General features: G+C 42.0%; 1 protein-coding gene across 1 annotated transcript in view; it reads left to right on the top strand.

Annotated features, from left to right (window-relative positions):
- The window catches only part of LOC141191478 (uncharacterized), a 34,118-nt gene extending 21,676 nt beyond the window's left edge, over positions 1-12,442 (top strand). Inside the window, exons 2-7 of the mRNA XM_073661379.1 lie at positions 5,428-5,577; positions 5,707-5,808; positions 5,883-6,006; positions 6,090-6,187; positions 6,386-6,476; positions 9,240-12,442. Coding sequence (XP_073517480.1) covers positions 5,500-5,577; positions 5,707-5,808; positions 5,883-6,006; positions 6,090-6,187; positions 6,386-6,476; positions 9,240-10,936 — 2,190 coding nt within the window. The 5' untranslated portion in view covers positions 5,428-5,499 and the 3' untranslated portion in view covers positions 10,937-12,442. The remainder of the gene's footprint in view (positions 1-5,427; positions 5,578-5,706; positions 5,809-5,882; positions 6,007-6,089; positions 6,188-6,385; positions 6,477-9,239) is intronic.
- The last annotated feature ends 4,139 nt before the right edge of the window (positions 12,443-16,581 follow it).

Here is a 16,581-nt window from a genome sequence, read left to right on the forward strand (position 1 = left end):
TGAGATTGTTTTTTCGTGACATATTGTACTTCATGATTGTGGAAAAATTTCTTCGATATCACTTGCGTTTATTTGTGAAAAAAATGGAAATTTGGCGAAAATTTTGAAAATTTTGCAATTTTCAAAATTTGAATTTTTAAGCCCTGAAATCAGAGCGATATGTCACACAAAAGAGTTAATAAGTAACATTTCCCACATGTCTACTTTACATCACCACAATTTTGGAACCAAAATTTTTTTTTGTTAGGGAGCTATAAGGGTTAAAAGTTGACCAGCGATTTCTCATTTTTCCAACAAAATTTACAAAACCATTTTTTTAGGGTCCACATCACATTTGAAGTCACTTTGAGAGGTCTTTATGACAGAAAATACCCAAAAGTGACACCATTCTAAAAACTGCACCCCTCAAGGTGCTCAAAACCACATTCAAGAACTTTATTAACCCTTCAGGTGCTTCACAGGAATTTTTTGAATGTGGAAGAAAAAAATGAACATTTAACTTTTTTCACAAAAATGTTACTTTAGACCCAATTTTTTTTATTTTCACAGGGGTAACAAGAAAAAATGGACCCCAAAATTTGTTGTGCAATTTCCCCTGGGCACGCAGATACCCAATATTTGGGGAAAAAATACTGTTTGGGCGCACGGCAGGGCTCGGAAGGGAAGGAGCGCCATTTGACTTTTTGATTGTAAAATTTGCTTGAATAATTAGCGGACGCCATGTTGTGTTTGGAGAGCCCATGTGTGCCCAAACTTTGGAGCTCCCCCACAAGTGACCCCATTTTGGAAACTAGACCCCCCAAGGCACCTTTCTAGATGCATAGTGAGCACTTGGAACCCCCAGGTGCTTCACAAATTGATTCGTAACAATGAAAAAGTGAAAAAAAAAACCACTTTTTCATTTTTATGAATCAATTTGTGAAGCACCTGAGGGTTCCAAGTGCTCACAATGCATCTAGATAGGTGCCTTGGGGGGTCTAGTTTCCAAAATGGGGTCACTTGTGGGGGAGCTCCAATGTTTGGGCACACAGCGACTCTCCAAACGCAACATGGTGTCGCTAACAATTTGAGCCGATTTTCCGTTAAATTTGTTAGAGGACACCATGTTGCATTTAGAGAGTCCCTGTGTGCCCAAACATTGGAGCTCCCCCACAAGTGACCCCATTTTGGAAACTAGACCCCCCAAGGCACCTATCTAGATGCATAGTGAGCACTTGGAACCCCCAGGTGCTTCACAAATTGATTCGTAACAATGAAAAAGTGAAAAAAAAAACACTTTTTCATTTGTATGAATCAATTTGTGAAGCACCTGAGGGTTCCAAGTGCTCACTATGCATCTAGATAGGTGCCTTGGGTGGTCTAGTTTCCAAAATGGGGTCACTTGTGGGGGAGCTCCAATATTTGGGCACACAGCGGCTCTCTAAATGCAACATGGTATCCGCTAACAAATTGAATGGAAAATCGGCTCAAATTGTTAGCGGACACCACATTGCGTTTGGAGAGCCCCTCTGTGCCCAAACTTTGGAGCTCCCCCACAAGTGACCCCATTTTGGAAACTAGACCCCCCAAGGCACCTATCTAGATTCATAGTGAGCACTTGGAACCCCAGGTGCTTCACAAATTGATTCATAAAAATGAAAAAGTGTTTTTTTTTTCACTTTTTCATTTTTACGAATCAATTTGTGAAGCACCTAGGGGTTCCAAGTGCTCACTATGCATCTAGATAGGTGCCTTGGGGGGTCTAGTTTCCAAAATGGGGTCACTTGTGGGGGAGCTCCAATGTTTGGGCACACAGGGGCTCTCCAAACGCAACATGGCGTCCGCTAACAATTTGAGCCGATTTTCCATTCAATTTGTTAGCGGACACCATGTCGCGTTTGGAGAGCCCGTGATGTGCCTAAACAGTGGAGCTCCCCCACAAGTGTCCCCATTTTGGAAACTATACCCCTCAAAGATTTTATTAAGGTGTATAGTGAACATTTTGAACCCAGAGGTACGGCACATTATTTGTTTACATTAGGTCATCATATTGAATAAGTTGTCATTATTCTTGAGCGCAAGTGCTCGCTACTTGAGTTTGCATCGGGTACTCAGGTATGCACCATGTACAGCGTGTGCTCGAGTGACATGCTCGAGTCCCTGCTCCGCATGTTTCACGGTTATTATACACCCAAAAAAAACCATGCGGGGATCGCTCGTGCATGGCAGGCAATCCCCGTAAAGTTTTTTGGCCGCGAAGCATATGGGGCAGAGACTCGAGCATGTCACTCAAATACCCACGATACTAAATGCATACCAGAGCACCCGATGCAAACTCAAGTAGCGAGCACTTGCTCTCAACACTAGTCGCCATATCGTCATCTTTTTTTCTTACTTTTGAAAAAAATCCCAACCCCAGCCCTAACCCTAGCACAACCCTAGCCCCAGCACAACCCTAGCCCCAAACCCAGCCCTAACCCTAGCCCAATCCTAACTCAAGAGTTTATTTTTGACGCCGTTCCTTGTGCGGTATAAGTGATTAGACGACTTTATTCTTCGGGTCGGTGTGATTACAGCAATGCCAGAATCATATGGGGTTTTTATGACTGACAGCTGTCACACACTAAAAGACGCATTTTTTGTAAAATCTAGTTTTTGCATCGCCATATTTTGAGAGCTATAATTTTTCCAGATTTTGGCAGACAGTCATGTGACGGCTCGTTTTTTGCGGGATGACTTGACGTTGTTATTGGTGCCATTTTCAGGCACGTGACATTTTTTGATCGCTTTCTATTCCGATTTTTGGGAGGCAGAATAAACAAAAACCAACAATTCAGGAATTGTTTTTTTTTTTTTTTTTTTATTCTGTTCCGCGTGTGGTAAAATTGATGAGGCAGCTTTACTCTTCGGGTCAGTACGTTTACAGCGGTACCACATTTGTATCATTTTTCTATGTTTTGGCGCTTATACACAATAAAATATTTTATAGAAAAAAATATTTTTTAGTATCGCTTTATTCTGAGAGCTATAACTTTTTTATTTTTCGGCTGATGGAGCTATATGGCGGCTTGTTTTTTGCAGGACGAGATGACGTTTTCAGCGGTATCATTTTTATTTATATGCGTCTTTTTGATCGCGTGTTATTCCACTTTTTGTTTGGCGGCATGGTGATAAAGCATTGTTTTTTGCTTGTTTTTTTTTTTTTTTTTTTTACCGTGTTCACTGAAGGGGTTAACTAGTGGGACAGTTTTATAGGTCAGGTTGTTCCGGACGCGGCGATACCAAATATGTGTACTTTTATTGTTTTTTTTTATTTTTTTTATAATAATATTTATTGATGGGTACATTATATTTTTATTTTTGGTGTATTATTTTTTTTATTTTTTTATAATATTTTTGCACATTTTTTTTTTTTTTTTTTTCCACTTTCACACAGTTTATACACTTTATTACTTTGTCCCACTCTGGGACTTTCACTTTTTTTTTTCTGATCGCCTGCATGGCACAGGAATGGAGCACAATCCCTATGCCATGAAGGCTGTCAGAAGTGCACAGTGTGAAGATTGCTTGGAGATGCACTGCGCATGTCCAAGCAATCTTCCTGCTCTCTGGTGACCCGGATGTTGTCATGACGACATCGGGTCGTCATGGCAACACCCGGGAAGCCTTTGCAGACTGCGCTGGAAGCCGGAAGAGGAGGTGAGTATCGCCGATCACCTCCCCTTGCCCCCGCAATGCCGCGATCGACTTCGATCGCAGCATCGCGGGGGTTAATGTGCTGGGAGCGGTGCGTGACCGCTCCCTGCACATAGTACCGGGTGTCAGCTGTGACAATCAGCTGACACCCGGCGGCGATCGCGGCCGCACAGCCTGTGTGCGCGCGCGATCGCGATGACGTACTAATACGGGTCTGGCTCTTAAGTCCCAGGGCACAGACGCGTATTAGTACGTCAGATGTTATTAAGGGGTTAATATGGGCTAATGTGGCCTACACAACTGTAAAGTGGAGTGTTTGGTGAACTTTGTTTAGGTTTTTTTTGTCACAAAAAGACACTGGATGTGCCCAAAGATGTAATACCGATAGTATCACAAACTTTTTGTAGCTATTACAATGTTGGAAGGTAACCTACAATGCAATAGATGAGGCTGCAAAAAATAGGCTAATACTAATCTGGCTGGGGCTGCAGGGCCCAATGCTGCAGAAAGGCTCCTCTAACTACTCCTATATAGTGTGTTTGGAACCAATTTAGCTGAATACGGATGGAACCACCACACTAATAGGAGAAATCAGGAAAAATTATGAATTGGCAAAAAAGGACAATGTATGAGGCAGTGACACACACTGAGTGCACTACAACCAGACGTGGCTGAAGCACACACTGCAGGGTGAGCTGCACTCACACACAGAGACCTTGCAGACAGCGGTGAACAGTGCAGATGCAGAGCACTGTGAACTGGCGCTGCAAGACAAAAAAAAATTCTCTATCTACTCCTATATAGTGTGTTTGGAACCAATTTAGCTGAATACGGATGGAACCACCACACTAATAGGAGATATCAGGAAAAATTATGAATTGGCAAAAAAGGACAATGTATGAGGCAGTGACACACACTGAGTGCACTACAACCAGACGTGGTTGAAGCACACACTACAGGGTGAGCTGCACTCAAACACACAGACCTTGCAGACAGCGGTGAACAGTGCAGATGCAGAGCACTATGCACTAGCGCTGCAAGACAAAAAAAAAATTCTCTATCTACTCCTATATAGTGTGTTTGGAACCAATTTAGCTGAATACGGATGGAACCACCACACTAATAGGAGAAATCAGGAAAAATTATGAATTGGCAAAAAAGGACAATGTATGAGGCAGTGACACTCACTGAGTGCACTACAACCAGACGTGGCTGAATCACACACTACAGGGTGAGCTGCAGTCACACACACAGACCTTGCAGACAGCGGTGAACAGCACAGAGAACTGTGCACTAGCGCTGCAAGGCACAGCGATTTATAAAGTAGCTTGGGTAAAGCAGAATAGAGCAAATAGGTAGCTAAAACTGTCCCTCAGAACAACAGCGTCCTATCCCTAACTGAATTCACAGCAGAGTGAGCTCAAAATGGCGGCGGCGGCTTTTATAGTGCATCATGACATCATTTCAGCAGCCAATCACAGCCATGCCATTAGTTAAGATGCCTACATGCCTAACAGGATGTGCCCACACTTCTTAGGATCCTCATTGGCTGAATAAAATGAAACTGGCTCATTGCATTATGGGAACTTCCGATTCCGGTATACGATATTGCAAAAGTATCGGAATTAAGTATCGGAATTCCGATACCGCGAATATAGGCCGATACCCGATATTTCAGTATCGGAATGCTCAACACTAATTATTATACAGGATTTTTATGATGTTCCATCGGCTCATCTTCTTCTCATTCAGGTCTCTACAATACCGGATCCTCTCAGTGAAGATCGTCTATATAAGAAAATTTTCCTGATTTACCTATCAAAGATGGATATGGACAGGGACAAGATGGTGGAGAGCATATTACACCTCACACTAGAGATCCTCTTCCGGCTTACTGGAGAGGTGAGAGATTCTGATGACATCACATTACATCATTCTTATCTATGGGAATAACAGATGGACAGAACTGGAGAGGTGAGGACTCTGGAAATGTCTGTAGTGAGATTTATTAATGTGTCTCTCCATAACCAGAGATTAATGACGGGGCCTCCACCTCACCCCCTGATACATGAGGACATCAATGACCAGATCCTAGAACTCGCCTACAAGATGATTGAGCTGCTGACTGGAGAGGTGACACTGCTGGGACATTATACAGTAACGCTATAAAGGGATCGGGGAGATGACGGTATCATTGTATGTGTCAGGTTCCTATAAGGTGTCAGGATGTCGCCATCTATTTCTCCATGGAGGAGTGGGAGTATTTAGAAGGACACAAAGATGTGTACAAGAACATCATGATGGAGGTTCCCCAGCCCCTCACATCACCAGGTAATAGACAGGACTAAGTACACACGGCCTATAATTATATGTATGTAAAGAATGAATTCAGTCTCTGTATGTGTTTCCTCCAGATCTATCCAGTAAGAGGACAACACCAGAGAGATGTCCCCGTCCTCTTCTTCCTCAGGACTGTAAACAAGAAGATCCCAATGTTCCTCAGGATCATCAGGTAGATGGAGAGAAGGTGTCATGAGATCTCCCCTATGATGTGTAGACACGGCTGTAAAAGTCATGTCTTCAGTCTTGTTTTATCCACCATTATTGTGTTTTATACTTGTGTAATGAGAACAGTGGAGATGGCAGGATTAGAGCCGATCATACATGTGACTTCTCCATCTGTCTTTGACTTTTATAATATTTGTTTCAGGGTGAAGATCTGACCCATATTAATACTATAGAGGCATATGTGAGGGGTGATGAGCGGTGTAAGGAGGAGATTCCTATATATGACTACCCAGGTGAGTAGTAACCATGAAATGTTGAGAAGTCTCAGATTTTTCTCAGTAATAGTGCTGGAGAACGCAGCAGTACTGGACCTGGGTGCACGAGTAGGGTCCAAACCACATATAATATAAGAGGAACCTCGGCACTCAGGTAATGAATTTTAGCAAAAGCAATTTTAATTGCAGTCCACAGCAGAAAAAAAACAAAAACACGTTTCGGTCTATACGACCTTCATCAGTGTACCACTTGTTGGGAATGACAATAGGAAAGGAGGGTGAGGACACAGTGTCTCAGGCAATAATCCCTTAGGACCAGAAGACAGGGAGAATGGGCTAAGGGATCACGTGCCTGAGACACTGCATCCTCTAACCTGGTGAGTAGTGACCACTAAATTCTGAGAAGTCACAGATTCTTCTCAGTCACCGGCTGTGGCAGCTTTATCAGTCGTGTAGTCCGGCCGTATCACAATCGTGTGATCACCATTTTCCCTCTAGACCACAACATTCTCCTCCGTCCGAAAATATTCAATTTTCTTTGTGTAATTGTGAAATTCTATAGATCTTCCAACCTGGAGCATCCACCTACCCCCTGGGATTAGTAGACGCTGACCGTCACCTGCCCAGATCTGTAAACTACAAAGCCAAATGACAGCGTACGTAGAAAGTGCTGGCAAGTGAGAAAATCACTTGAAGAAAAATATTCTGATGGGTCTGTAACAGAAAGCGGAGGGTAATGATGCTGTTGGCTTCCTAGATCCCTGATATTTTATTGGATGAATCTACCTTCTCTCCCTTCTGTGCGGCTGAATGTTCTCATATGGTCCCTACAAGACCAGGTCCAGTCTTTCGGGCCAAAGTTTGCTTTTTTGATCGATAACATTAAATGTGCAGTGAGAGACAAGTGTGAATTTCTGTACAATAACAACAGAGTTTCCCTTTATACTTTTCAATTTCTTTTAAAACCAACGAACTTCAAACAGGATCTTGATAAACTACATAAAAACATTACAACTGTGCCATGATATGTCTCTAAGCTGTGCGTGGCTGATGGCTGTAATATACATCTATTCACGCCTGCAGGAGATGTGGTGGCATGGCTCGAGCCCTGGTTTCATGGATTCACTCCACGTCATAAATTCCATAATGTTTTCAATCCTAAAGAATTCAGATTCCAGCACAATCGCTCCTGAAATGGGGGCACTAATACTTTCTCTACTCTTCTGGTCAGGACTCATCATACCTCCAATGGTCCACCATAAATGAGTGCAACTCCGGTTTAGTGTTGGATTTCTCCCTTCATACTTACGTTGTTGTTGGGGATGTTACATGTTTATATATTCTTTCCTTTTTTTTACAAGTTCATTCTGTATGATAGTCTGATTGTGGTGGGATCGGCCGGCCTCACTTTTGTGTCTCTGTAACTCCCTGGTAGTCTTTCTAAAAGATCTCCATTGCCTCTTCCAAATGTCCGAGATCTAAATTTAAGACACCTCAGCTCTGCAGTATTGTAAAAATCTTCACTTTAAATGTCTAATATTTCTTCTTGACACTCATGTGATAGAAAATATTGTCCCTTACGATAGTTTAGATTGCCAAGAGCCACCGAGCCCCAGACTCTAATTACCCTACAGAGGTTTCTCCACTAGTTACTCATTTTTCTCTGAAGACTGTTGAGTTTGATCATTTCAGTAGATGTGTTATTGTCTATACTCACAGTTTTTGACTTCAGTAATCCTCTGATGTAACCCCTTCCCGCAGACAGTTTTTGTTCCTAATCAGGTTCCATTTTTCATATTTGATATGTGTCACTTTATGTGGTGATAATTTTGGAATTCTTCACAAAGGATAATAGGAAACAAATGGACTTTACAAATTATTTTCCAACTTCTCTTGAATCTGACAATCCCCTATATACGGTTGTACACTACTGTCTGGGCACATGGCAGGGTAAGAAGGGAAGGAGCGACATTTAGCTATTAGGAATGCAGATCTTGCTGGAATAGTTCGCAGACACAATGTATTGGGGGCACTGTTCATGGTCACCTGGCAGCTCAAAAGATGGCCACCACGAACAGGCTTGTCACTATCTACCCTGTTTACAGATTTCACAAATTACTCTGCTCATCACCCTTTAACCCGTCTACATGGATGTGGACTTACACAGAGACCCCTAGGCTTGGGCCACGGTGTTACCAGCTGTTCTGTAGAGTGAGATGGGAAGAAGAATAGTCAGGTAGCCGGGTCAGAACCAGGAGGGCAGAGAAAGTACAAAATCAGAAGACACGAGTAGTCACTAAACGAGCCGAGGTCACAACAGGAACCAAATGCACAAGCCGGGAGCTGATCACAGAGGACTGAACCAGAGGAGAACAAGGCTGGATCTGGCAGCTTCCGGCAATATGCTTCCAGCTTTAGTAGGGTGCGGTGCTTTCCAAATGGGTGAAGCAGGGAGCAGATTACTCCAGCTGGACAGCACACACACCCATACTGCCAGACTGGATGGTACTACTGGTTCCATGCAAACTAATATAAGTGGCTGGACAGAGCCTGCGCCTTTTACTCCATATTTGGGAGGCAGAATGAATAAACAGTTGAACACCACGCTCCACTGGTTCATCCTATGAGGTTTTCTATTAGATGGTCATTGTCCTGGTGAATAAGTGAATTTTTTTTTATATAACTTGCCTTTATTTACAGACAGTTTAAGTAGAAATGTTCAAAAATATAAAATTCAAGGATTTTTTATTAAAAAATAATAATTGGTTTTATTCTTGGCAGATAACTGTACCAGGAGATCAGAGGGACAGCTGACATCTTCAATTTTCAAATCAGATAATTTTCAGATCCCACAGGATACAATTGAAGTGAATGACATTTCTCCAGATTTACCATCATCCCTTCACAGCAAAGATCTGTCATCTGATCCTATGAAACAGGTCCTGTCTTCTGATTCATTACCGACTACTAAGGAAAATCATAGTCACAAAATAAGCATTAAAAAACAAACTGCTCCTAATGCAAAGAAGCCATTTTCACATTCAGAGTATAGAAATAGTTTTCCTCTCAAAAAGTCTTTTCTTAAACATCAAAAAATTCACACAGTGAAGAATAGATTTTCTTGCTCCAAGTGTGGGAGATGTTTTAATCAGAAATCAAATCTTGTTAGGCATGAGAGAACTCACACAGGAGAGAAGCCATTTTCCTGTTCAGAATGTGGGAAATGTTTTACAGAGAAATCAACTCTTATCACACATCAGAGAACTCACACAGGGGAGAAGTCTTTTCCATGTTCAGAATGTGGAAAATGTTTTAACCAGAAATCTAGTTTTCTTAAGCACCAGAGAACTCATACAGGGGAGAAGCCATTTTCATGTTCAGAATGTGGGAAATATTTTACTGAGAAATCAAATCTTATCAAGCATCACAAAACTCACACAGGGGAGAAGCCATTTTCATGTTCAGATTGTGGGAAATGTTTTGTACAGAAATCACATCTTAATATACATCAGAGAACTCACACCGGGGAGAAGCCATTTTCTTGTTCAGAATGTGGGAAGTGTTTTGCAAAGAAATCAAATCTTATCAAGCATCACAAATCTCACACAGGGGAGAAGCCTTTTTCATGTTCAGAATGTGGGAAATGTTTTACAGCAAAATCAACCCTTATCAAACATCAGAGAACTCACACAGGTGAGAAGCCTTTTTCTTGTTCAGAATGTGTGAAATATTTTACAGAGAAATCAACTCTTATCACACATCAGAGAACTCACACAGGGGACAAGCCATTTTCTTGTTCAGAATGTGGGAAATATTTTGCAAAGAAATCAAAGCTTATCAAACATCAGAGAACTCACACTGGGGAGAAGCCTTTTTCATGTTCAGAATGTGGAAAATGTTTTGCAGAGAAATCAACTCTTACCAGCCATCAGAGAACTCACACTGGAGAGAAGCCGTTTTCATGTTCAGAATGTGGGAAATGTTTTACCGCGCAGTCTACTCTTATAAAACATCACAAAACTCACACAGGGGAGAAGCCATTTTCATGTTCAGAATGTGGGAAATGTTTTGCAAAGAAATCAAAGCTTATCCCACATCAGAGAACTCACACAGGGGAGAAGCCTTTTTCATGTTCAGAATGTGGAAAATGTTTTGCAGAGAAATCAACTCTTATCAACCATCAGAGAACTCACACAGGAGAGAAGCCATTTTCATGTTCAGAATGTGGGAAATGTTTTACAGCGCAGTCTACTCTTATAAAACATCACAAAACTCACACAGGGGAGAAGCCTTTTTCATGTTCAGATTGTGGGAAATGTTTTGTACAGAAATCAGATCTTAATAAACATCAGAGAATTCACACAGGGAAGAAGCCTTTTTCTTGTTCAAAATGTGGGAAATGTTTTAACCAGAAAGCGCATCTTGATAACCACCGGAGAACCCACACAGGGGAGAATGCCACAACTACACCCAACTAGTCTCTGCACAGACAAGAAAGGCCCTAGCTGCACAACTAAAAACCACCACAGACCTAACTCCTTAATAAGCCGTTGAGGAGTTTCTCGTACCTCCTCGTCCTCGTACCGCAACACACTGTCAACAAGGGGAAAGAAAAGTATGAAGTAAAATACGAAAACCCTGAATGAGAAACAAAAACACATTCATATAGGGCGAAGAAGTCAAGCTAAGGAGAACAAAAAATAGAAGGAACAAGTATAATCTCTCAAAAACCTAACATTGTTAGAATGAAAAGGTACTGGGAGGGAAAGCAAACTGACCTGGAGGATAGTTTCACCTTTGTGGTGAAACTTACAAAATTCATCCTCATCCACTGTATATAAACCTGTCCATTTATAATGACCACGGACAAGATAAAGATTCCCAACTCACATCAGGACCACAAGATCCCAGGTACTTTCAGCTGCATCACATGTAATGTACTTAATTATATGTACCAAATGTCCAACTGGGGGTCTGTATGTAGGGGAGACAGGGCAAAAACTTAGAACAAGGATGAATTCTCATCGCCACACAAAAAAAGACAAAAAGAATAGTTCTACTTGTGGCCACTTATTTTTACGGCCACAACTGCTTCTCCCTTTCCAAAACTGATATTTCTGCTTCACATCACTTGTCTCATCTATTGCATTATTCCTGTGCCATGTTGTGTATAAATATGTGACTCTTCAGATTTTGTGTTATACTATGTCTGATGAAGAGACCTGAGTAGTCTCGAAAGCTTACTGACTAATGGCTAACTGAAAAGATGGTATAAAAAACTGAGGACTCTCAAACTGTAATATTTGTCTCCATACAGCAATTTTAAGATCTCTCCACAGGTGTTCAATGGGATTTAGATCCAGACTCCTTGCTGGTCAGAACTCCCCAGCACTTTGTTTCCATCCATTTTCTGGGGGCTTCTTGAAGTATGTTTGGGGTCATTGTCATGCTGGAAACCCATGACCTAGGACACAAACCCAGCTTTCTGACACTAGGCACTACATTGTGACCCAAAATCCTTTGCTAATCTTCAGATTTCATGATGTCTTGCACACAGTGAAGGCACCTAGTGCCAGAGGCAGCGAACCAACACCAAAACACCTTTGAACCTCCACCATATTTGACTGTATGGGTTGTAAATTTATTGATTATGCTGCGCACCTTGGACAAAGGAACATGCTTATCCCTAAAGATGGACTTATAACCTTGAAATTGTTGATATTTTTCAACAATTTTAGTTCTCAAATCCTCAGACAGTTGTCTTCTCCTTTTTCTGTTTTCTCCATGCTTAGTGTGGCACACATATGCACACAATACAAAGATTGAATCAACTTCTCCCTTTTTTATCTAGTTTTAGTTGTGATTTTCATATTGCCCACACCTGTTACTTGCCACAATTGCGTGTGAACAAGCTTCACATGCTTGAAACAAAGTTGTTTACCTAGAATTTTGTCCGGCCTATTTTGTGTGAAATTATGTTCAATTTGCCTTTTTCTCTCTGTTTTCTTGTGTTGTTCCAATACACGCAAAGGAAATAAATGTGTATAACAAAACATGTAATTGCAATAATTTTCAGGGAGAATTACTTCATTTTCTGGAACAATTTCAAGGGATCCAACACTTTTCACCAGGACTTGTTTTTGTTGCCTTTTTAACTTGTTGCAGCATTTCATCCTCTACGTGTTCAGCTATATTAGGAGGCTTGTAGCAAAGTCCAATTAGCAGCTTTCCATTATTGCCATGTCCATGTACATTTACCCAGATTGATTCTACATCAGGAATGTAAACCTCACAACATGAAAACTTTGACAAAGTCGTGGGCCAACCAGTATACAGTATAATGAGCCCCACATCCTCCTCCATACATAAGAAACAAGAGGAAAAAACTTCAAGTCAGAGTCCCATATAATAGTGAAAAAATTACAAAATGTTATTAATTATAATTTATACAGGAAAAAAATATGAATCGCAGAAACAGAGACAGTTAATAGTAAAACAATGGAGGAGCACTAATGAGGAGCATGAGACAAATTAACATGATTCTTTTCTGATGTAAGTACATAATTGGGCTGCCAAAAAATAAGAATATATTGTTAAAATGCTGAGAAGCATTCAATAAAAGTGCAGGTGCTTGTGAGGTAGGTCAGAAGTAGTTGCTATATAAGAGGTTAGTTATACCGCTGTCTATATATAGGTACTAATATAGATAGCTCATACCGGGGACAGCAGACCTTTGTAAGTGGTATCAGTGCCCTGACTCTTAGGCGACAGGGTAAAAGTATATCCTAATACATATTAAAGCCTAGAAAATGCACCTAAGTAAGAAAAAAGATTAAAGAACTGCAGAAAAGGGGGTGTGTAGTCTCTCGGCCAATGGGTGTGGGGAGGACGTGGCATGACACATGGCAATCACTGCTACACCGCCGCATCACTACTACCCAACCATACTACACTGCTCAAAAAATAAAGGGAACACTTAACAGAATATAACTCCAAGTAAATCAAACTTCTGTGAAATCAAACTGTCCACTTAGGAAGCAACACTGATTGACAATCAATTTCACATTAAGTTGTGCAAATGGAATAGACAATAGATGGAAATTATTGGCAATTATCAAGACCCCCTCAATAAAGGAGTGGTTCTGCAGGTGGGGACCACAGACCACATCTCAGTAGCAATGCTTTCTGGCTGATGTTTTTGTCACTTTTGAATATTGGCTGTGCTTTTACACTCGTGGTAGCATGAGACGGACTCTGCAACCCACAGAAGTTGCTCAGGTAGTGCAACTCATCCAGGATGGCACATCAATGCGAGCTTTGACAAGAAGGTTTGCTGTGTCAGCGTAGCGTCCAGAGGCTGGAGGCGCTATCAGGAGACAGGCAAGTACACCAGGAGACGTGGAGGGGGCCGTAGAAAGGCAACAACCCAGCAGCAGGACAACTACCTCCGTCTTTGTGCATGGAGGAACAGGAAAAGCACTGCCAGAGCCCTGCAAAATGACCTCCAGCAGGCCACAAATGTGCATGTGTCTGCACAAACGGTTAGAAACTGACTCCATGAGGGTGGTATGAGGGCCCGACGTCCACAGATGGGGGGTGTGCTCACAGCCCAAGACCGTGCAGGACACTGTGCTCTTCACGGATGAAAGTTGGTTCACATTGAGCACATGTGACAGACGTGACAGAGTCTGGAGACGCCGTGGAGAGAGATCTGCTGCCTGCAGCATCCTTCAGCATGACCGGCTTGGCAGTGGGTCAGTAATGGTGTGGGGTGGCATTTCTTTGGAGGGCCGCACAGCCCTCCATGTGCTCGCCAGAGGTAGCCTGACTGCCATTAGGTACCGAGATGAGATCCTCAGACCCCTTGTGAGACCATATGCTGGTGCGGTTGGCTCTGGGTTCCTCCTAATACAAGACAATGCCAGACCTCATGTGGCTGGAGTGTGTCAGCAGTTCCTGCAAGATGAAGGCATTGAAGCTATGGACTGGCCCGCCCGTTCCCCAGACCTGAATCCCATTGAGCACATCTGGGACATCATGTCTCACTCCATCCACCAACGTCACGTTGCACCGCAGACTGTCCAGGAGTTGGCGGATGCTTTAGCCCAGGGGTCTGGGAGGAGATCCCACAGGAGAACATCCGCACCCTCATCAGGAGCATGCCCAGGCATTGTAGGGAGGTCATACAGGCACGTGGAGGCCACACACAATACTCAGCCTCATCAGGAGTATGCCCAGGCATTGTAGGGAGGTAATACAGGGACGTGGCGGCCACACACAATACTGAGCCTCATTGTGACTTGTTTTAAGGACATTACATCAAAGTTGGATCAGCCTGTAGTATGTTTTTCCACTTTCATTTTGGGGATGACTCCAAATCCTGGCCTCCATTGGTTAATAAATGTGATTTCCATTGATGATTTTTGTGTGATTTTGTTGTCAGCACATTCAACTTTGTACAGAACAAAGTATTCAATGAGAATATTTCATTCATTCAGATCTAGGATGTGTTATTTCAGTGTTCCGTTTAATTTTCTGAGCAGTGTATATATATATATATATATATATATATATATATATATATATATATACAGTGAAGGAAATAAGTATTTGATCCCTTGCTGTTTTTATAAGTTTTCTCACTGACAAAGACATGAACCGTCTATAATTTTAAGGGTAGATTAATTTTAACATTGAGATATAGAATATCCCAAAAAAATCAAGAAAATCACAGTGCCCCTGACGAAGCATCAGCAATACGGCGTTGGGGTGGTGTGAGGGGGCCGGGGTATGTTCTGAATACGTTTTCTCTTTTGATCCCTCTGGCTGTAGCCATTATGGGAAGGTGTCGCAGCTTTTATTTGAGTATTATCTCTTGATAACAAATATTCATTTCATATCTAAATTTAATACATGCATATTTATGTATATTAAAAAAAATTCTTTCCAAATCAGACAATGTGATTTTCAGGATTTGTTTTCTCATTTTGTCTCTGATAGTTGATCTCGACCTATGATGTCAATTACAGGCCGCTCTCATCTCTGTAAGTGGGAGAACTTGCACAATTGGGGGCTGACTAAATACTTTTTTTCCCCACAGTATACATATAATATATATACAGTACAGACCAAAAGTTTGGACACACCGTCTCATTTAAAGATTTTTCTGTATTTTCATGACTAAAAATTATACATTCACACTGAAGGCATCAAAACTATGAATTAACACACGTGGAATTATATACTTAACAAAAAAGTGTGAAACAACTGAAAATATGTCTTATATTCTAGGTTCTTCAGAGTAGCCACCTTTTGCTTTGATGACTGCTTTGCACACTCTTGGCATTTTCTTGATGAGCTTCAAGAGGTAGTCACCGGAAATGGTCTTCCAACAATCTTGAAGGAGTTCCCTGAGATGCTTAGCACTTGTTGGCCCTTTTGCCTTCACTCTGCGGTCCAGCTCACCCCAAACAATCTCGATTGGGTTCAGGTTTGGTGACTGTGGAGGCCAGGTCATCTGGTGTAGCACCCCTTCACTCTCCTTCTTGGTCAAATAGCCCTTACACAGCCTGGAGGTGTGTTTGGGGTCATTGTCCAGTTGAAAAATAAATGATGGTCCAGCTAAACGCAAACCGGATGGAATAGCATGCCGCTGCAAGATGCTGTGGTAGCCATGCTGGTTCAGTATGCCTTCAATTTTTAATAAGTCCCCTACAGTGTCACCAGAAAAGCACCCCCACACCATCACACCTCCTCCTCCATGCTTCACGGTGGGAACCAGGCATGTAGAGTCCATCCGTTCGCCTTTTCTGCGTTGCACAAAGACACGGTGGTTGGAACCAAAGATCTCAAATTTGGACTCATCAGACCAAAGCACAGATTTCCACTGGTCTAATGTCCATTCCTTGTGTTCTTTAGCCCAAACAAGTCTCTTCTGCTTGTTTCCTTTCCTTAGCAGTGGTTTCCTAGCAGCTCTTTTACCATGAAGGCCTGCTGCACAAAGTCTCCTCTTAAAAGTTGTTGTAGAGATGTGTCTGCTGCTAGAACTCTGTGTGGCATTGACCTGGTCTCTAATCTGAGCTGCTGTTAACCTGCGATTTCTGAGGCTGGTGACTTGGATAAA

The sequence above is a fragment of the Phyllobates terribilis genome, unplaced genomic scaffold (assembly GCF_046119375.1).
Source record: "Phyllobates terribilis strain yellow unplaced genomic scaffold, ASM4611937v1 Scaffold_46__1_contigs__length_10046794, whole genome shotgun sequence".
Classification (NCBI taxonomy): domain Eukaryota; kingdom Metazoa; phylum Chordata; class Amphibia; order Anura; family Dendrobatidae; genus Phyllobates; species Phyllobates terribilis.